Source organism: Punica granatum, chromosome 7 (genome assembly GCF_007655135.1).
Source record: "Punica granatum isolate Tunisia-2019 chromosome 7, ASM765513v2, whole genome shotgun sequence".
Classification (NCBI taxonomy): Eukaryota; Viridiplantae; Streptophyta; class Magnoliopsida; order Myrtales; family Lythraceae; genus Punica; species Punica granatum.
Genome location: NC_045133.1, coordinates 23,059,071 through 23,081,441, shown reverse-complemented (window position 1 = coordinate 23,081,441; position 22,371 = coordinate 23,059,071). Strand labels below are relative to the sequence as shown.

Here is a 22,371-nt window from a genome sequence, read left to right as displayed (position 1 = left end):
TGAGATTGCTTCCCCTTCTTTTTCCCTGTCTCCATGTTTTAATTTTGTATGTATATATAGACATGCACGTCAATATATATCCTCTCCACACACACACAAACATATATATATATATATATATATTGTTTACATTTAAATACCCCACAATCCCATTAAAAAATTGCTTAAATATATAGGGACAGAATAAAAGGCAGGCTAGCCGGAAAATCCTCAATAAAAGTCAAAGCCTAATATTCCAAAACGAAGAGAAAAAATAAATTTACTAATTTTTAATTCCAAAAAATACAAACTCTAATTATAAAAGTGGGAAAAAAATTCTTATCACGAGTGCTCCTTCCTTCCGTCTCCATTCTTCGAACCAAAATTTTCTAAAAATTATTTTGTATTTTTTTTTCTTTTAAACAAGATAAGAATCCTAGGGAGCCCAACATGAGTGGGACATCATAAGGAATCTTGTTGCAACCTAAATTAGTGTTATATTATATATATGCCGAGGTTTCCGAAATCTTTATTTTCTATTTGTTAAAACGCATAATTCATTGAGATAATATGCACAATAATAAATAATTTCTGAGATATTTATACATAAATATATAAATTACTACAGGTCGTAATCAATTTATACGTATGTTTACATGATTTATTTATGCGTGCACAAAAGTATAAAAATAAGGCAATATTGGAAAAAGAAAAGATTTACACTACGTTGGATAAATAGTAGACCTTGAATTATTTAATCACCTTGACTCGCTTAACTTGTCCACTATCCACTGGCAAGATTGATTCCTAGTGTTCACTATAATCCACGATTACTCCACTAATCATTTTCTTATTATTAACATTTTCTTTTAATTGTTCAATAGGCCATTGTTTAGATTGTATATACACGTTATAAATTATAATATATATCAATGATTATAATAGTGGTATTGAATATTGCAAACAGAACAAAGTTGACACACCTACCGAGGAAAAATACTTCATGCAGAATTAATGCAGTGCCACGGATCACTGATTCAATACTCCAGGTTCCAGCTTTGATTATAGTCAACGAGAATTTCATGATCATTTATTAATTTTTTTTAATTATAAGGAAAACACATAATTTAACACAAGAATAGAAATAATAAAACTAAATAAAATAATATGAAAGTTTCGCTGACGAAGATTAAACTCTAAATCTTGTGATTCCGCTGACGACTTATACCATTGCACTAAATTCCTTTTTTCATTCTCATTTATTACATTATCATTATTTTTGTACGAGGTTATATGCTTTCTTTATAATCGAAAACTGGACACTCACTCCGAAACCAAAAGAAAAATAACAAAAAAATAAAAAAAGAATCTACCAACCCAGGATCCTACCGACACCAAATCTATAGAGCCTCCCATTTGTTTATTTATTTATATACGCAAATAAAATATCCCAGAATTAATAATTATTTAATGATCCAATGGATTAATTTACAGTGTTGACTCTAAGCAGAATACTTTTAAGAAAATCACACTGTCACGGGAAACTATTAGTGCACTCTTATTCTAGAAGCCCCATTATCTCAATGCCAGCTTTCTTCCCCTCTCTCTCTCTCTCTCTCCCTCCCTCCCTCCCTCCCACTTAGCATTGCATTTTGCACCTACTCAAAGAGCGTCAATGAAAATGGTGGGAAATTAACGAACATCCTCGACATTTCACATCATCCGTATATAAAGTCGGGCTAATAGTCATGTTGTGGATGGAGGAGTTGCTAGCACTTGCTCATAGTAGTCAATGCAAAAAAAAAAGAAGACAAAAATTGCGATGGAGAAGAGATACTTTTTAACAGTTGGACGGGTGGGTAATCTTTTACTATTTGTATGTCGGATAAAAAATTTACTTCACTTTAGGTGTTAAAAGAGATCGCCGGGGGCCATGACACGTCCCTACACGAACTTTTTCCGTACATAACCATAGGGGTCTGAACTTCACTGTAAAATGTACGATTTTAGTCATAATTTCACCAGGACCTTAAGGATTTGAACTCGCGATCACGATCTCAACCAGATTTCAGAGGAAAACCATACGTTCGCAATTATATAGCCAAAAATACTACTACTGGCACTGTAAGGGAGTTCGATAACAAATAGGAGAACTTTCTCTCCCTTATTTGCTTATGGGAGACTTTGAACCTTTGGCGGCCTAATTTTTGACCTGACAATTAGAATAGTAACGCGTTACCAACTGAATTATACCTTATTGGTCCCTCGAGCCTTCCTTCTACAGTGACAGTCCCTATTCAACCCAGAGGGCTTAATATATCGTGCCAATATTATGCAGTAAAATTTTCCAAAGAGGAGACAAAAAAAAAAAAAGAAATACTGTATTCGTATATTATACAGTAAAGTAAATTTGTCCGAATACGAAATGGTTGACAACAGAAAGTTAGAAAACTTTCTCAGACGGTAAGAGAGAGAGAGAGAGTTGCCATTGCCATTGCCATTTGCCAGACGCCACGTAAAGGGTTAGCGGACAAAAACCCAAAACCCCCACCCGTCCAGTCCCCCACACGGCACAGTCCCTTTCCATGGCTTAGCTCATTTATTATGCCTCTGGCTCGTCTCCTATCCTCTCCTTCTTTCCTTCCTTCCTTCCTGAGCTCACCACAGCCATCAGCACCACCATCTTCTCCTCCTCCTGCAATGGCTGACTGGACCCATGTGACCCGTCCCTGACGGAGTCGAGGTGAACCGACCATTTTTAACGTTGTCGGGTAGGATAGGAGGAGAAGGGAAAGAGAAATGTCGGAACCGGCGTTCTTGAACGACAAGCTGTCGAGGCGGACCTTCATCTTCGGCCTCCGCCTGTGGGTGGTCCTCGGCATCTGCGTCGGGGCCGCCATCGTCCTCGTCCTCTTCCTCATCTCCCTCTACTTCACCTCCAAGCGCAACACCGCCTCCTCCTCCTCCTCCTCCAAGCAGCAGAAATCCCAGCAGAAGAAGAAGAAGAAGAAGAACAAGACCTCGTCCCACTCGAACTCCCTCCCCACCTTTTCCCCTGTCCCCGCTGCCGCCACCGCCACCAACCCCACGATTCCAGTCGTCTCTAAAGAAATCCAGGAGATCCGAATCGAGGACCCCGCCCCGGACCCTGACCCGGACCCCGCGCCTGACCCGAACCCCCTGGCCCTGGCTCTGGTGTCCCCACAGGTTAAGGATGAGAGCCCGAGCTCGCAGCGCAGGATTCATATAGAGATCGGGAAGGACCACCGGATAGCATACCCTGGGTTTGGCGGGGAGGCCGCGCGGCCTGGCGACATGGTCGTGGCAGCGGCTGCACCGGAGGTCTCGCACTTGGGGTGGGGCCACTGGTACACTCTGAGGGAGCTGGAGGTGGCGACTAATGGGTTCGTGGAGGAGAGCGTGATCGGGGAGGGTGGCTACGGGATTGTTTACAGGGGCGTGCTCGATGACAACACCGTCGTTGCCGTCAAGAATTTGCTCAACAACAGGTACTGTTTTGCTCTCTTCCTGCTCTGCTCTCTGTTTCTCCGACATCTAGAACATTAACAGTTTCTCCGAGCCGAATGTTCTCAGATTTTCTTTTTCTCTTTGCATTTTCTGAAAATTTTCAGTGATTTGATGTTCTTTTCTTACTGGGTCCCGAAAAATTGAAAATTGTTAACAATTGAAGATGCCCTGTATCTTTCGCCTCAAAATGCTTAACGGGGATCATGCGATTGTTTGTGGTTTAGTTGATTTGGATCACTTTTGAGACATGATGTGAGATTCTCCAGTGTTGCATGGAGACTTTTCCGCGTTTCTGATGGCAGAGTGAGCTTACAAGAGTGGAGCTGTGTTGCAGGGGACAAGCCGAGAAGGAATTCAAGGTTGAGGTTGAAGCAATAGGACGTGTCCGGCACAAGAATTTGGTGAGGCTGCTTGGCTACTGTGTTGAAGGAGCTCACAGGTACTTTGGAAGTCTGTAACATTGGACAGCTGTTATAGGATTGCGTAATTTTGAAGTTCTGTTCGTATTCTCTTTCCCATAGTTAGTTGTTCAGTAGCATGAAACGGGAGTAAACAATGGTGCTTGGTGTTTTCACAGGATGCTTGTCTATGAGTATGTTGACAATGGGAATTTAGAGCAGTGGCTTCATGGAGATGTTGGGCCTTGCAGCCCTCTGACCTGGGACATCCGTATGAATATCATAACCGGAACAGCTAAAGGGTATGATGTTTGATCGATTAAAGTTCAACTAGATCATAGCAGAGTCCATCCCTTCTTATCTCGATTCTTATGCTGGAAAATGGTATATAGGTTAACTTACTTACATGAGGGCCTGGAGCCAAAAGTTGTCCATCGGGATATCAAATCAAGCAACATTTTACTCGACAAGCAGTGGAACCCAAAGGTATCAGATTTTGGATTGGCGAAGCTCTTGGGGTCAGAGCGGAGCTATGTGACTACTCGTGTGATGGGGACATTCGGGTTAGTCTAGCCTGCCCAGCTTATTGAAACAAGCATATATTCATTTCACTATAAAATTGGATTTGCTTTCTTGAAGCTAAACATGTGAAGACTTTTTACATGTATCTGTCTTTTCAGATATGTGGCTCCGGAGTATGCTAGTACTGGCATGCTGAATGAAAGGAGTGATGTATATAGTTTCGGGATTCTTATTATGGAGATAATTTCTGGGAGAAACCCAGTAGATTATAGTCGGCCTCCTGGAGAGGTCAGCAGTTTGTCAAATTTCTGTACAATAAAAACTTGAGGGCCCTTCATTCTTTTACCAGTTTTTGATGTGTTGCAAATCAAATCAAACTTTCAGGTAAATCTGGTCGAGTGGCTAAAAACTATGGTTACGGATCGGAATGCAGAGGGAGTTCTGGACCCAAGACTGCCTGAGAAGCCCTCATCAAGGGCATTAAAACGGGCTCTCTTGGTGGCTTTAAGGTGTGTGGACCCCAATGCACAGAAGAGGCCGAAGATGGGACATGTTGTTCACATGCTTGAAGCTGATGAGGTTCCATTCCGAGATGTGAGTTAGCATGGATGAACTGCTTCTGCGTTATATTTTGAGCCGTATCCTTCTACTCTTGTTATGGTGCTTTACTTTGCATGGAAAGACAGCTCAATTTGGTTTGTATATCGTTTCTACTTTAGTTTTTTTTTTTTCACATGAGAATTGCAATTTTAAATTCTTTATTTTCTACTGAGGTTTTGCCGTAAGTCAGATTTAATACTTTTGCTGTAGTCAAGATCACTCTTTCACGCAATTCTGCATTATTATTTTTTTGGGTTTAAAGAAAACAATTGGGATACTGAGGCAGTTTTATTTTTACTAAACAGTTCCCTTTTTCAAGGCAGGTACTGCCTATGACCCTGTAAAGATAGAAAGCTATATCTGAAAATTCCATGTTTTGATTTTTTAGGATCGTAGGATGGGAAGGGACCAGGGACGCTCGCACCGTGAAGCACTGAGAGAAAGGTTGATGGACAGGCGGGTTAGTGAATCCGGCGACAGCAGTGGGTATGAGAGTAGTGCCCAGAGCAACATGTCATTCCTGAGAAGGCAAGAAGCCGAGGAGCAGTAGCAATCTCCCTCAGATACAAGGTGGAGATCTTCACCTCTCTTTTGTAAGTTTGATTTCACATGGATCCAGGTTTGTTTTGTCTCCTGTATATCGGATCCACACGTCCAGTAGCTTCCACGACTCCTTGTAGATTCGTTAGCTATTCTTTCCTCGCGCTTTTTGTATTTTGATGTTCATGATTGAGTTCATAGTGTTCAGTTGGTGGGTTTTGCTGCTTGTTGTGGATAACTTAGTCAGTTGTAAGTTCCGATCGGTGACCAGCTTCTTATTATTCTCATGTTGTTAGGACTACTACTCAACAATGTGATTCATTAAATTTGTTCTCAAGTTCCCATGACCCGAACCAGTTCTGCAATACCACGACAATGAAACTGATGAATATCTTGTACAATAATATTTAGACCGGAATCAGGTTCTCATGGGTAATTAGGTTGGGGATGTATAAGAGATTCTGGGACCTGCCCTTCACATGCATTGGACCATAACTCTTTTTCCGTGGTCGTGAAGGAAGACGAGATTGGGGGTGCCAGTGAATTGTTATGGAAATCCAAAACTTGACTACTTTGGATTGAACTTGGGGACCAATTGCAATTGTCATATTGTGTTGCGTATGGGGACCAAGTACTGCCCTTTCCCTTTCTGTTACTGTCGTGCTTTGATTGTCCTGTTGGCTCCTTACATTTTTTCTTCATCTTTATGGACCCCGTAGAAGCATCGGTCTAGCTAGCAATTAAAGAGCATGGATGTGATTCCTCTCTCGCCATGCTGTAATCACATGTGACTGTTCACTTTTGGGTTCAATTAAAGATATGGAAATTCAGACTTAGGATTAGTCGACGTTGGTGGTTCCTTGGCCAAGATGATTTTGGGATGAGCTCTCAACTCATCAACCAAAATAGGGGAAAGCAAAACAAGATGCTCTTGCACACTCATTGATATCACTCTTCTTGTAATGCACGGACGGCTATCTTCCTTAAAACATTCCAGTGTTCGAACTCAGTGTGCCATCTTCTCGTTCCGGTGCTGATATAGGATGGAAGTTACTATTATTTAAGAAGCTGATTGTTTCCCATCTACACATCGATGGCCGGAAAACCCTACTTGACCTGACCTGCTCTGATCTATCAACGGGTGGAAAATTTTCCCTACGTTCCGGAAAGTGATCCAAGAGCTGTTCGATTTCCAGCCGGGTCATTGATAAGATTTCATTAAAGAAAACTCCCCGATTCCATCTCTTGATAAACAAAACCATCTAAGCTCAAGACACAACATAGTTACATGGACAAACCTCAACCAGACAAAAGTCAAAGACTTTTTCAAGATGTGGACGTGCAGTTCTCTTCCATTTGCATTCTCATCATGAGCAGCGATGAGAAGGGGAATAATTAGGGATGGGATGGAAGTTAATCAATTAATCGGAATCTTTTGCTCGACAGGGTTGAGCCTTGTGTTCTTGACGTTTAGGTTAACAAGGAAACTTCCTACATGATAGCCCTCTTCTTGTCATTTCATTCGTGTATCTTATCATTGGCTGCCAAACATGAATTTTTATCATTGGATCCATCCTGGAAATTATAGGTGGTCATTGACAAGTAGGACCCAACATATTCTTTCATTACTTTTTAGACAATAAGGAAGATTCAAACTAGGCCCGACTAGTACGTAAATTTTGGTTTATTTAAGCAAGTAGACATCGGCCTGAAGACCGCAGAATTCACTTGCCAGTCGGAAGCAAACATGGCGAAGGTGTTTGGTGATTTTTCCCTACTCTTCCTCTTCTTCCTTACAGCATCAATTGTGTTCACGTTCAGCTTGGCAGAGAGATCCACCTACATTGTTCATATGGACAAGTCCTTCATGCCAAAGGCATTCAGGAGCCACCACAATTGGTATTCATCGATGGTCGGCTCACTCGGCTCCATCGCATCGGGAAACAATCGCCGATCCTCACCGTCCCTCCTGTACAGTTACGACACTGTTGTGCACGGTTTCAGTGCCGTCGTATCACCGGCAGAGCTTGAGACTCTCAAGAGGTCGCCTGGCTTTGTCTTAGCTTACCCGGACAGGAATGTCACGGTTGACACCACTCACACCTTCGAGTTCCTAGGCCTCAGCCCCTCCATGGGGCTTTGGCCTGCCTCCGGTTATGGCAAGGATGTCATTGTTGGGGTCATTGACAGTGGGGTGTGGCCCGAGAGTGAGAGTTACAAGGACGACGGCATGACCCAGGTTCCGTCTCGATGGAAGGGCAAATGTGAAGTGGGGCAGGAGTTCAACTCGTCCATGTGCAACTTGAAACTCATCGGGGCCAGGTACTTCAACAAGGGCGTCACGGCGGCGAACCCAGGGATCAAAATTTCCATGAACTCAGCTCGGGACACTGAGGGACACGGGACGCACACTTCCTCGACAGTCGCTGGAAACTATGTGAAGGGGGCGACCTTCTTTGGCTATGCAGAGGGCACTGCTCGGGGGGTTGCTCCACGGGCCAGGATTGCTATGTACAAGGTCCTTTGGGATGAGGGACGGTACGCTTCTGATGTCCTTGCGGGGATGGACCAGGCTGTAGCTGACGGTGTGGATGTGATTTCAATCTCGATGGGCTTCGATGGTGTCCCAATATATGAGGATCCAGTCGCAATTGCCTCGTTTGGGGCCATGGCGAAGGGGATCATTGTCTCATCCTCTGCAGGAAATGACGGGCCCGCTCTTGGGACCCTTCACAATGGAATCCCGTGGATCTTGACCGTTGCAGCAGGAACTATCGACCGAACATTTGCCGGAACCCTAGTCCTAGGAAATGGCATGACAATTATCGGATGGACAATGTTCCCTGCCAGCGCCATTGTCAACAGCTTTCCACTTATCTACAATGAGTCCTTATCGGCTTGCAATTCGTCCAAACTGTTGTCCAAAGCTCCTAATGGGATCATCCTATGCAAGGACATCGGCTCTCTCCGCCAGCAAATAGATTCTATCACAGAATCGAACCTCCTTGGAGCGATTTTCGTTTCAGATTATGATGAGCCCTTTGAGTTAGGAGGTATGACCTGTCCCGGAGTCGTGATAAGCTCCAAAGACAGTCCTAGCGTCATCAAGTATGCAAAAACGGTTCGTGAACCAGTAGCCAGTATTAAATTCCAGCAGACGATCGTCGGGACCAAGCCAGCACCAGCCACGGCTTTTTACACCTCGAGAGGGCCTTCGCCGTACAATATTGGGATTGCAAAACCTGATGTAATGGCCCCAGGGTCACTAGTCTTGGCTTCATGGATTCCTAATGGCTACGCTGCCCAGCTGGGGGCGAATGTGTTCTTGTCTAGTAAATTTACCATGATTTCAGGTACTTCCATGGCCTGCCCTCATGCCTCCGGTGTAGCCGCGCTCCTCAAAGCTGCCCATCCCGAGTGGAGTCCAGCGGCTATTCGATCGGCAATCATGACCACGGCGGATCCTTACGATAACACATTTAGCCCTGTTCGGGACAATGGTCGGGATTTCGAGCCTGCATCCCCACTTGCCATGGGAGCAGGCCATATCAACCCGAACCTAGCAATGAATCCGGGCTTGGTCTATGATGCTACCCCAGAGGACTACGTGAACCTCCTATGTTCTATGAACCTGACAGAGAAACAGATCTTGGTCATCACCCGTTCGAGTGGCCAGTACAATTGCTCGACCCCCTCTCATGACCTGAACTACCCATCATTCTTCGTGTCCTACAGCAATAAAACAGAGACAATGGTTCGGAATTTCCACAGAACCGTCACAAACGTCGGGAACGGGCCTGCCACTTATACAGTCGAGGTGGCGGCCCCGAAAGGTTCCATAGTCGAAGTCTATCCCAAGAAGTTGGTGTTTGGGCAGACGAATGAGAAGCAAAGTTATAGTGTGAGTGTAAAGTATAAGAGGGATGAGAAAGGGAAAGTTTCATTTGGTTCGCTTGTTTGGGTTGATGGGGCAGGGAAGTACGGAGTTCGGAGCCCGATCGTCATCTCGCCGACCGTGAAGTTTCAGAAGTAGAGATGGGTATCATCCTCACTGATCGATCGAACTAGAAGATCGACTCTTCAATGGAAAACCTCGAACGCGTAGTAAATGTATTTCCAGAGACATGAGATTCGATCCTGCATCTAAATTATATCTCAACTACATATCTGTAATGTCCCAATCTGCAAGTTCTTTTCCCTCCCGATGAATTGCAGTGCATGGTTGGTCGATTGGTGAAAGAAGTAAACTGACATTCATCGATGCATCCCATACACTCGAATCCCGTACTCTCATTTAGCTATGATTCTATTTTTCGCAATAAGTTGCGCCAATTCACAAGTACGATCCTTCTTTTTGTCTCACTTTAAGTGACTGAAAATATTGTAAGAATTAAAAAACTAGTACTCATAGGTTGCAAGGTAGACATTTTAATATCACGATAATTTTTGAAATATTATATTCATCTATGCAGCCCATCCTTATATTACCTTCTATATAACAACATATATAATCATCGTCGTCCTCGTACGACTGCCAATGATCTTTCCACATCCAATTACATGCCTCTGCCCGGTAATGAGCGAAAATCACCAAACTACATCGGTCTCTTTACCAATAAAGTGTTAATTGAGTGGTAAATAGTTTTAACATCATAAGAAGGAGAATACAAATTCGAGATCCGAAAAGTGCATTTGTTAAAAGGAAGAATAACCTTCAATAGTCGATCTCTTTGAAATTGCGAGAGCAATATCTCTCATAATTTTTCATTGAAAAAATAATCGACCTCTTGTTATATATATTCCAATTTATGATTAATTTTTTTTGTGTTACACTTTGACATTCAGAAACCCAATAGACCTCTACTAATCCAATTGGAACCGAATTAGTCCATTAAAAGGTTAAAATTTTTCTGATATGAATTTTCTCCGATTTATGAATTGTTTAAGCTAGTTTGCCTAATCGAAAGCGAAACATGGATTGTACACCTGGAAAAAAAAAAGAAGACGAAACATGACTTTTATATTATTATTTTTCGGTTACAATAGAAGGTTCATGACCTAATACAAGGTAATGGAAATGAAATCTAAATAAAGGGACACGAATAGTCCCACTGATGAGAATCGAATCCGAAACCTTTAAATTACTAGGTGAGGGTGTTACCCACTGTATTATACCCCTTTCTCAACATGACTTCTGTATTATTCTTTCTAATCAAAAGGAAATGGGCCTCAATTAAGTAAATGGGTCCCCAAATTGGCAATAGGAGCCGAGGTGTTAGATATCCTAGTATAACTCCCATGAGTGGAAAATAATTTTTTTAAAAAAAACATATCCTAGTATAACTAAAATCATTTTCATTAGACATTCAGTGCAGTGACTTCCTTTATTCTCAACTCTGAATAGAGAGGTTATGTGTTTAATTTTCCTTATTAAAATTTCTAGTAAAACCAGTTGGAATTCCTTTGCATGATTTAACTTGGTGAAAAGGTGGAAGATTTCTCCTCTTAGAATTTTCTTTTGGGTCAAATTCTTCTCATGGTTTACTTTGAACACTTTTTTCTTTTCTTGGCTGAATAGGTTACTAATGCGTCACTATCTCTTCAATAATACATACATGTTAGTATCAAGAACAAGCCAGGTACATGTCTTGTCAACATCTCATTAAGTCAAGACATGATAAGAATAATGGTCCATTGAGTGCTTGGGAACTAAATTTTCCTGCTAATAAAGTTCACACAGCTGTGTTGAGTTTGCTTACAAATCGGGGAATCATTCCTTTCTCCAATTTGCTAAAACCACAAAACGCCCAAATCCATAATGGACCATTTTATGATCCACGAAAGAAAGGAAGTATCACAATGGACCATTTTGGCTCTTCCATTCCTTTTCGAAAGGGGATACCTGCAACTTATCGATTTACGCACTACGATAGTGATCGGTATATTCGATCGATTCTCCACCGAAAATCAGATATAAATATTGAAACGCGTTACGGAATGACCATTTTTTTCACCAATATTTCTTCTTTCCTTTTCTTTCACAGGTTTAGGTGGCACAAACATGAAGCGACACGTGACCGAAATATGTGTGAAAAGAGAAAAAGGTAATAGTAGACTTAACGAAAAAAAAAGGGTGAATCATTGAAGTTAAAATTGCTGTCTTTTTTCTTATTTTGAGTAGGACCTCTATATGATTGTAATTCCGGTTTAATTACGCTTGGACTGATTTGGAAGGTGTTGCGTGATCTTTGGGCACAAAGTGGGCTTCAGCAATAAAATCATTACTTTTTATTAATTAATTATTACTTTTTCACAATTATTTATTATTTTTTTAAAAAATTCAACAAAATAATTATTACTTTTTTTCAAATTATTAGTTACTTTTTCACATTTTTCTCATAATTTAATAACATAATTATTACAAACCAATTAAAATCAAAATAAACTATCAAACTGTTCCTATTTAATCCTTTCATTTCCTTGTAGTTTTGGTTTCGAATTTTATTACGAACAATTATGAGATATAACTGGTGAATTTGATTTTCAAAACTAGTATAGTGCAACGATTTATGCTTTCACCTGGTAATTAACAGGTTTCAAATTCATTCTCGGCAGTTGGACTATCTCTATCCATTTATTTAGTTTTCCATCTATTTGATTGTATTAAACTCATGAACTTCCCTTTATATGCGAACTAGTGAATTCGTCTGCTAAATTGATGATACATCTATTAATTAGCCAGCCTTTGGAAAAGATATTTCCAATACCTAAAACACGGAATTTCCTTCCTATTATAAAATAATAATTAAAAAATAAAAACTCAGCAAAGTGGTTCGGCGCTTATTGCCATTAAATAAAGTCTTGAGTTCGAATATTGTAAATGGAGAAAATTCACCTCAAGAGTTTTACTCATTAGTGGACTAACTCGGCTCTAACTGTAAACCCTTTGAATTTTCCAATATGAGAATGCACACACAAAATAATAATAATAATAACTCACCGTCGGTCGGTTTACATGGAAACTTCTGATCCCCTTTTCCGTACAATTCACGTGCTTTCTTACAAGTCAAAACCGTCAATTGACATATGTAATACGCAATTATATACGGGCACATGGTGGGCTCTAATGGCACCAAATCTGGGAATATATATTTTCCGAGGCTCAATTGAGGAGCTAATCTACCGTTAATAATATACTCCGCACATTGCCACCAGACCTGAATAATTTCCCTTATTTGATGGGGTTAAATACACATCAAGTCATGTTGTAATTTTTTGCTATGGTGTATCTCCGGTAATTATGTCTGTCACACTCTCTACGAATGACTTTCTATGACAAAATGGTATATCTAAAAGAAAACCTCAGCAATTTCGAAAGTCCTATCATATCTTTTCGATATCTATAATTAGAGTGAGTATAGGCCACTTATTCGCCACAAATCCACGACTAATTGGAGATGCACAACACATCAGACGCACTTACAAGCCAAAATTCCAATTTATATAGTCCGAGTGGTTTCAACATCCATATCTCTCTCCAATAACATCAACATTTACACACAAGCTGGAAGAAACGCGTTTAGTTGAAGCCACGAAAAATTCCACACGCATATATATGGAGAAACTCGTTTAGTTGAAGCCATGTTGGTTTCTTTTTTTTTTTTTTTTTTTGGCGATGAGATGTGAAAAAGATGATTTTTATGCATTAGTATGAGTTAAATCCGAAGAGATTCCCATTTTTCAGCTGCCAAGTGAGTTATGGTGAACAATAGATTGATTGCGCTCATTGAGATGTTGATCTTACACGGTAATAGCCTGTATATACAACCTTATCAACTCTCTTATTATTATTATTATTATTATTATTATTTTGTCTTCTTCCATATAGGATCGACCAAATTCATGCAATTGGCTTTTGTTTTCTTGCTTGGTTTTGTCATGTGTGGTTTGTGCATGTTGCTGTCATGCATAGATCGAATAAATCATGGCATGCACATTCTTCTCCAATTTTTTTGTTACACGGCTCACATTACAATCGTCATCACTCGACATAATCGGAATCGGTAGTAGGAACTGTAGGGAGGGAAGATAGCTTGCTATATTAATTATAACTGGAATTGGTAGTAGGAATGATAGGGAGATAAAGTCGAGTTTCTTCATCACGTGTATCTGGCTCTCGTTTAACCAATTTCTTGTGTTAAGATTGCATGTTATATCATAATAGTAATAAATTGATGTGCAAACTCTTTTAAATAAATCGATCGACTGTGATACTTCGAGCTGCTACTGTTATTGGCTGGTGATAGCTAATATCAGCTGTAAAATGATGGGAAGGGGAAAGGAAACAATCATGGACAGGAGAAAAGAAAGGGGGCAATGAGGAAGCACATCACTGTCAGTATGCAGCTGTTCTAAACTCTTGCAACCGATTACGTTAACTTATTCGATCAGGCTACTGACGGACCCTACTGGAATCGAAGGTCATGCCGTACTAATGATATCAGAGCATCAATCATACGAAGGATCCTAGAGAAGTTTTCAAGTTTTCTCTCGTTGATGGTTAGGATGTTACATAAGAAATTTTATCTTTACGAAGTTACCTATTACTAAAGAGAAGAGGTCTTTCCTCAGGAAAAGAAGAAAAAAAAAAAAAAAAAAAAGAGAGGAGAGATCTAGCTTGGAGACCTTTCATGTATGCATTTCTTTTTCCTACAATAGAATGAAGAAAAAAGGGAACATTTTCCATCGTGATTTCACAGTCCGTGACAATGAAAATGTGAAAGCTTCTTTATTTGCATGAAATTAATTATTTATAATTTACCCGAAAGCGACTCGTCACTCAGCTCAATTATTTTACTCGAAAAAGGATTGATGAATCGGAATTGCTTGGAATCAAGCTTCATGTTGGATAATTGGGGCGAAAATAATGGAGGAGAAAGTCCCTCAGGACAAAGATATTTAATTATGTGGACAGAAACCTCCGAACAAGTTGTGGGGAAAGATGGAAGGCTTGTTTGATTTGTAAGTTAAAATCAACTTAATTTTAAGTTTAATTTTAATTCAACACACTACACAATAAAAATACACATTTTTCAAGTTAAAAATTTTAACTTTAACTTTAACTCAACACACTACACAACAAAAATACACGTTTTCCAAGTCAAATTTTTAATCTCAATTCATTTTTCCTTTTCCACAATCAAAATTAAAGTTACTTTAACTCTGAATCCAAACGCATCAGGAGTATCTTGGCGTGATTCTCTCGATGGTCCCACGCTCGAAGATTCCTATATAAGCAGTGTTCGAAGTCCTATTTTGCTTGCATTAATGTTCTCCATAACTCATTCGAGTCTTCATGTCTTCTCATACCCGACCCTCGTTCGTGAAATTCTTGTTCATATTCTTCCTTTCGCATGTCTTATCCATATCAGGTGAATCTGATAATTACATCATTTACATGGACATGTCTTTCATGCCGAAAATCTATGTCGATCACCACAGTTGGTACTTGGCCACCGTCAGATCGGTGTTGCACTCCTCATCACAAGCAAGAACCACGACAACCATAAGCCCTTCTTCATTGTCCAATTCCAAGCTCATCTATAGCTACACTCATGCCATACAAGGTTTTAGTGCTCACCTTTCTCCTAGTGAGCTTGAGACCATTAAGAACTCTCCTGGCTATGTCTCTTCTATTCGAGACTTGCCAGTTAAGCCTGACACGACCCACTCCTCCCAATTTCTGGGCCTTGCGGCTGACTCCGGGGCATGGCCTGCTTCCAATTATGGTGAAGATGTCATAATTGGGCTCATAGATACCGGGGTATGGCCGGAGAGCCAAAGCTTCCATGATGATGGGATGACGGGGATTCCATCAAGGTGGAAAGGGGAATGCGAGGTTGGGACTCAGTTCAATGCATCGATGTGCAATAAGAAGTTGATCGGTGCTCGGTACTTCAACAAGGGTCTCACGGCAAAAAATCCCAACTTGACTATTTCCATCAACTCCACGCGAGACACCGAGGGGCATGGAACCCACACGTCGTCGACAGCCGCCGGGAACTATGTGGAGGGCGCATCCTTTTTTGGCTATGCCCCAGGGACCGCTAGGGGGATGGCCCCACGGGCTAGAGTTGCCATGTACAAGGCTTTGTGGTCTGAAGGAGCATTCATGTCTGATATCATAGCTGCGGTCGATCGGGCGATATTGGATGGAGTCGATGTGCTTTCCCTCTCACTAGGTTTGGATGTGACTGCATTGCATCTCGACCCTATTGCCATAGCGACCTTCGCAGCCGTGGAGAAAGGCATCTTCGTCTCAACTTCTGCGGGGAATGAGGGGCCTTCCGATGCGACACTCCACAATGGGACCCCCTGGGTCATAACCGTTGCTGCAGGAGACATGGACCGAGATTATGGCGGAGTTATCACTCTCGGAGATCAGGTTCAAGTCAAGGGCACGAGCCTATTTCCTGGTAATCCATCTTTGTCCAAAACTCCTATGGTATTCACGGACCTCTGCAATGACTCGATGGCGTTGAATCGTCTCGGGAATAAGATTGTTGTGTGCGAGGATACGAGCAATATACTCGGCGACCAGGTCGACAATGTCCAAGCTGCGAATGTTTCTGGAGGAATTTTCATCACGAACAACTCCGACATTGAGTCCTTCATTGAGACCCAGCTCCCTGCCATCTTTGTGGACCCGAAGAACGGGGAAATCATAAAGGACTACATAAGGAAAGCCTCAGGGCAGCCGGAGGCGGTGATGGAGTTTCGGCAAACGATTATTGGGGGCAATAGGCCAGCTCCGAGGGTAACTAGCTACAGCTCAAGGGGTCCATCCCCGAGCTGCCCGGCGATTCTCAAGCCAGACATATTGGCCCCTGGTTCATTAGTCTTAGCCGCGTGGCCGGAAAATTCTCCAACCTCCTTTGTGGGATCGAAGTTCCTATACTCAAATTTCAATTTGTTGTCTGGGACTTCCATGTCCTGCCCGCATGTGGCTGGAATGGCGGCCCTCCTTAGGGCGGCACAGCCTGAATGGAGCCCAGCCGCTATCCGTTCGGCCATCATGACAACCTCATACTCAACGGACAACACAAATAGTCCCATAGGAGACCTCGGAGACAACCAACCCGCTACTCCTCTCGCAGTGGGGGCAGGCCACATCAATCCGAACAAGGCATTAGACCCCGGGCTCGTGTACGACGCAACAACAGAAGATTACACCAATCTCCTATGTGCACTCAACTACACCGCCAAGCAAATCCAAACCATCACCAGGTCATCGTCCACAAAATGCTCCAGCCCTTCCTTGGACCTCAACTATCCTTCTTTCATCTTCTTGTTGGAAGGAAACACCCCGGCGGCTCAGACGGCACGAGAATTCCATCGTACCGTGACCAATGTCGGGGTGGGAATGTCCAGCTACACTGCGAGCGTTACGCCCATGAAGGGCTTCAAGGTAAGCATCGAGCCCGAAAAGCTGGTCTTCAAGGAAAGGTATGAGAAGCTGAGCTACAAATTGACGTTAGAAGGCCCGACGACGAAGATGAGCGATACAGTGGCTTGGGGCTACCTCAGTTGGACCGACAGTGCAGGCAAATACCAGGTCAGGAGTCCGATAGTGGCGACGACCTTTCCCAAATAGCCGGGACCACATGTAATCAATTAATTTGTCTTCTAGGAAATCTTATGGAACAAAAAAGAGAAAAGGAACGAGGTACATTTTATCTGATCCAGAACATTATCATATGAAATATTGCTGAATTTCACTACTAACTGGCACACCATCGGGCTGATAATTGGATAGGGTTTTGGATGAGGTTGTCTTTGTTCCTCGGCCAGTGAATTGGCCAATCGATCTTGTCTATAAAAAGACGTGGCACGTACGACCATATATACGCGCATAATCTTCATTATAAATGTGAATGGATGTCTAGAGTATATCTGGCAGTCCTAGCCCGACTTTGTACAATATGGAAAACGAATTAGACACAAAAAGGGAAACAAGAATTATAAATATTATGTTACATTTTGGGGGCAATACTTTCAATTATAAGGTTCGATTATATTATCCCCACCAGCTCTTATACTTAGCGAAATAAAATTTGGGAAGAGTCATTGGTTGAGTTATCAATTTTTGGAAGACAGAGACATCATATGGCTGTCTTTACGCATGCTAAAGAAGGAAAAGAAAAATAAATATTAGATAATCCTTAATCATTATCTGGTTGTCGTGAAAAAGCTAGATAATTTGGTTACAAGAAAGGCCTAAAGGCATACTTAATTGCTTAGTCCACTTGAAATCCTCTAAAACGCGAGAATTCAATTAATCTCACGATGATTCAATTCAGGTCCGTTGTTGGAAATGCAAGAAGATTTCTTTAATAAAATGCAAGATTTATTTTGAGTTTTAAATCAGGTAAAAAACAACTAGATTTAATTATAATTCAATTTATTTGGAACTAATAACCCTTATTTTGAATTTTTCTCTATTTAAAAATACATTCTAGACAAAATTATTCAATTCATTTCAGTTAAATTCTGTTTTTCATATAATATAATTCATTAACGGAATTGAGTCGAACTTAATAAAATTCAATTGGATTCTTATGAAGAATTTAATATTTTCAATTTTTCCATCTTAATAGAAAAAAAGGGGAAAATCCTTGTCATACTAATTTCCGCAGACCATTATCCAGAATTAGTCTCAACCACAAATTAATTATTTTATTTCCGCTCTCCCCATCTTATTTTCGATTAATTATATCTTTTGTTGGTGATAAAGCACGGACTACCACCAAATCGTCGTTTTATATCCAACATCAAGATTATGTGATGGATACACCGCATCAACTACAAATATATATACACATACACATATAATGCATCCGTAGGATAGTAATCTTATTAATTAACAAATCCTTATTAAAATGAAAAATACATGCATGTTATACTACAATCAAAGGACATCATTTACCAATTATTATCAATCAGCTGCTTGATTTGACAGTCCACCAATAAGAATATTAAATCGTAGACACGAAAAACAATTATTTGGGTAATATTAAAAATTATGGGAAGAATATTGATTATTTGGGTCACTTGATGCTTTGTGTTACAAACATATGGATCGAATATCCTTTTTAATTCTTCTGTGATAATGCTTAATTTTATGTGGAATTGAGTCTTTCATAGAAAAAGTCAATCAGATAATTATGCTTTAAGTCATAGGATTTATCTTTGAGATTTACTTCTGCGAAATTACAAAAATCTACAGTTTTCGAATATAAAAACGTACAGTGAATATCTATCTTTTCTGTAAAAGACTCCTATTAAGGAGCCTCCACGTAAGAGATGTACTCATAATTTAAATTAGGAAAAAAAAACAAACTCTTATTCCTAGTTAATGATCTAATTTATTGTGTAGATGATTCAAATAATCATTACTATAAAGATTATTTTATGTTGTACATAATAATTTCAACGCCAGTTGTACAGTATTGCAATTAATATTGATTTATATTTTCAGGTTTATCCTTTTTTTTTTCTTTTTTTTTTTTGGTGGGGGGGAGGGGAAGGAATCAAGGTTTATTTGGTTTTACTTGCGTGGATTACAGTCAGCTATGCATGTATGTACACATGATGCCTGTGCATTATCTTTTTGACTGGCTGGCAATTCATGTTTCCTTTTGTATTTTGTTTTGTCCTTTTTCTTTCGTGTCGTCAATTATATATCGACTCTCACTAATTAAGAAAATTAACTTTCCGATGCTCAAAAAGACCTAGTTTTATTGTATAATCCGAGAATTGCATAAAAAAACAAGGTATGAATATTCACTACCTGTTATTCAAAATTCGAATAGGTCACGATTAATTTAAATTCGAACTAAATCAACGCATTAAGTGGTAAAACTCTTACAAACGTAGAATTTGTTTTCATTTACAATACTCGATTACGAAATTTTATTTAAGGGTAATAGACATCAAACCACATAAATCAACCCATATGGGTTGGGTGCATCATTTTAAGCAGAATCAAATGCTACTCATTGTGTGGAGGTTTCATTAAGTGAAGTTGATTTAGCCTGGGAAACCACTGGAGTAAATAAATAAACTTGGACATTCTTGTACGTTTAGGCTTGAAAATAATGCAATTGCATACTAGTTTGCTTGGCTTCTTTAGCTACTCGGAACATACATGCGAACTCATAGTCCTTATCATGTTTCTTTGTTTTTTTTTTTTGTTTTTCAACATGTTTTGAAAAACTACTTTTTAAAAAGAAAATCCCATTTGATATCACTATAAAATATATTACAGTAGTCACTTTTTAGTATAGGAGAGTTTCATGAGTCTCGAAACTGGAAAGCATCAAGGACGAGAACGAGAGGAATTAGGACGTAAAGACCAATAATCATAGGGCGGCTTCATCTTAATTGTCAAGCATCACGTTGTTGATCATCTCTATTTTGCCGATGACGAAGACCGAACTTCTTTGTCTGAAACTCTGAGACCATTCTTCGGACTTAGCATGTATGACTGACTAGTTAGGTCAGTCGCATAACACAAAATCTACGAGGCTTAAGCCAAATATAGGGGAAAGACATAGAATCCGTATAATCTCTAAATCAAGATTGGCTTTAAAATTTATATGCCACATCGCATCACGTGTGGTTCGAGCAATGAATTCCATTTCCGAATTCATGAGAAAAATTTATATGGACCTCATGGGCCCAATGGCCCAGGACTAGAGCTGTCCAAACATCGACTTCGATCTTCTTGTGTAATTGGGCCACAACAGCAGCCGGTCCAAGTGAATGGCTTAGTGGACCGCATTCAAGTGGGCCTAGATCGTTCACCTGACAATTGGCCCACCTAAAGGAGAAATTGGAAATCTCGATCCATTGGAGAAAAATTGAGGGAAATTATTCCCAAAAAATATGTTTATATGTTTTTCTTATTTCTTTTCTGATAAATGAATTACATGATAATAAATCTTGAAGCATGCTACTCTCTAAAATTCCATATCGACACTTTCATTTCCGATTTTTTTTTTTTTAAAAATTATGCTTTAAATATCTTTTTATCAATTAGACTTAGATTACTTGGAGCAATTTGAAAACAGAGATACTAGGCAGTGTATATAATAAGTGTATCATGAATGAAGTCACCCTTTAAGATCAAAATCAAAAGTCTTAAAGTGGATGAACCACAGCAGCACGCCACACAATCTTCTACCACCAAAAGAATTAAAGAAGAAAAAAAAGTTCATAGCTTGATAAGAAAAGGAAAAGTGGTATATATATATATATATATATATATGTCTTGCAATTTTTCTATTTTTTGGTGAAACGATTGATTTGGTTTGTGACATAGTTGGGGATCTTTCCATGTGGGGTTCACATGTGTGCTCTTCCTGTGGACCCTACAACCCACCTTCTCGACTTTTGCACATAGAACTAAAGAATTCCATTGCTTATTGGTCTAAACCTAAAAAAAGAAAAAAAAGAAAACCAAGAATTGGACTGGACACGTACATAATGATCTCATCATAATCATGTAAAATTTTAGTTTTATATGTTTCATTAATTTTGTTGGTTGTGTTGAAAAAAAATATGCGGATGAACATAATGAAACTTGAAGTGAAAGCTATGGATGTTTCTGGCTCCATTTTTGAAAAAAAAGAAAAAAGAAGAAAAAGAAGGGTTTTGTTCTCATTGTACTCAATCAATTATTCATTATAGAAGCTTCAATCCACTGACTTTGTATTAGGTCATATTTTTATATTGGAGAAGATGACATCAATCCCAACAAATTCTACCTTATCTTGGCTACATTGTTTAAAAAAAATAAAATTTACAAGTCGTCTTACAGAAATAAGAAAATGAATATATAGAATTACATAGATAAAAAAAAAAGAGAGTGGGGGATAGATATTCGAATAATGAAGCACGACTTACCAAATTACGAGACTCTTATGGATTTTTACTGACATGTAAAACCGAGATTTTTCTGTCACAAGAACGTAAATCCAAATATTAGATGAAAGCTATAGCACTCTTGGCTTCAATGAGGGCAAATGTTTATATTATATCTCAGCGTGGCATTTATACCACCGACATTATGCCATGCCCCAGCTAGGAAATGATGGGCAAGCCCAACCTTACTTTCCCAATTAATATTGAACTCCAAAAATTGACGTGAAACATTATATTATGTAGATTGGTTGTTGGACAGAGGCGTTCAAACATCGACTCCTCTCAATCTCGCATATTTTCCTAAAGTCGTCGCCTGATTGAGATGTATTAACGCCTCATGCCTCGTATGGTAGGGATATAGTGTGTTCATCTAGTCATTATTATTAATATGACTTTGTTTTTGTTTTTTGTTTTTTTTTACCTTCGAACCTTATTCGATGAATGCACTCGGATCCGACTTATTGCGAGTGATAGTAGTTTTGAGGATTATGTTCACTTGTTCTTATACTCGTCTCTCAGTTTATCCTTGGCTTCATATTTTTACCAAAATTTCAGGTCGTTCATATGAGGCTCTTCAATCGATGATATATAAAGCACGTATATATATCTATATACATGTATCAAGATTAATCAACAAAACTGTGTATATTTTAATAAAGTAAATGTTTTGAACTTTTTATAATAATTTGCGTGACTGTCCACATTATTATTATTATTATTATTACTATTATTTTGGGACTGCTTTTGACAGCACACGTCTCCCATGGGCTGGAATCCAAAGTCACTTTTCATCTCATAATTGAAATGTAATATAAAGAGT

General features: G+C 39.7%; 2 protein-coding genes across 2 annotated transcripts; both read left to right on the top strand.

The window, feature by feature from the left end:
* Positions 1-2,519: 2,519 nt before the first annotated feature.
* LOC116213394 (probable serine/threonine-protein kinase At1g01540) lies at positions 2,520-5,914 on the top strand. Its single transcript, XM_031548293.1, has 7 exons — positions 2,520-3,488; positions 3,842-3,946; positions 4,085-4,207; positions 4,298-4,468; positions 4,586-4,715; positions 4,812-5,021; positions 5,416-5,914. Exons 1-7 carry the CDS (start codon positions 2,779-2,781, stop codon positions 5,575-5,577), a joined length of 1,611 nt encoding a protein of 536 aa, XP_031404153.1. The 5' UTR covers positions 2,520-2,778; the 3' UTR covers positions 5,578-5,914.
* A 1,350-nt stretch (positions 5,915-7,264) lies between these two features.
* On the top strand, positions 7,265-17,351 carry LOC116213396. Its single transcript, XM_031548294.1, has 4 exons — positions 7,265-9,582; positions 9,757-9,792; positions 13,359-13,380; positions 14,999-17,351. The coding sequence occupies exons 1-4, from the start codon at positions 7,315-7,317 to the stop codon at positions 17,218-17,220; spliced, it is 4,548 nt and encodes a 1,515-aa protein (XP_031404154.1). The 5' UTR covers positions 7,265-7,314; the 3' UTR covers positions 17,221-17,351.
* Positions 17,352-22,371: the final 5,020 nt, after the last annotated feature.

Bases quoted from the DNA above. Each gene is read 5' to 3' on its own strand.
- LOC116213396 (XM_031548294.1), top strand. From the start codon at position 7,315: ATGGCGAAGGTGTTTGGTGATTTTTCCCTACTCTTCCTCTTCTTCCTT. The intron at 9,583-9,756 runs GTGAAGTTTCAG...CCAATCTGCAAG, and splicing joins CGATCGTCATCTCGCCGACC to TTCTTTTCCCTCCCGATGAA. The intron at 13,381-14,998 runs GCCTGTATATAC...TATCCATATCAG, and splicing joins GTTGATCTTACACGGTAATA to GTGAATCTGATAATTACATC.
- LOC116213394 (XM_031548293.1), top strand. From the start codon at position 2,779: ATGTCGGAACCGGCGTTCTTGAACGACAAGCTGTCGAGGCGGACCTTC. The intron at 3,489-3,841 runs GTACTGTTTTGC...GCTGTGTTGCAG, and splicing joins AAGAATTTGCTCAACAACAG to GGGACAAGCCGAGAAGGAAT. The intron at 5,022-5,415 runs GTGAGTTAGCAT...TTGATTTTTTAG, and splicing joins ATGAGGTTCCATTCCGAGAT to GATCGTAGGATGGGAAGGGA.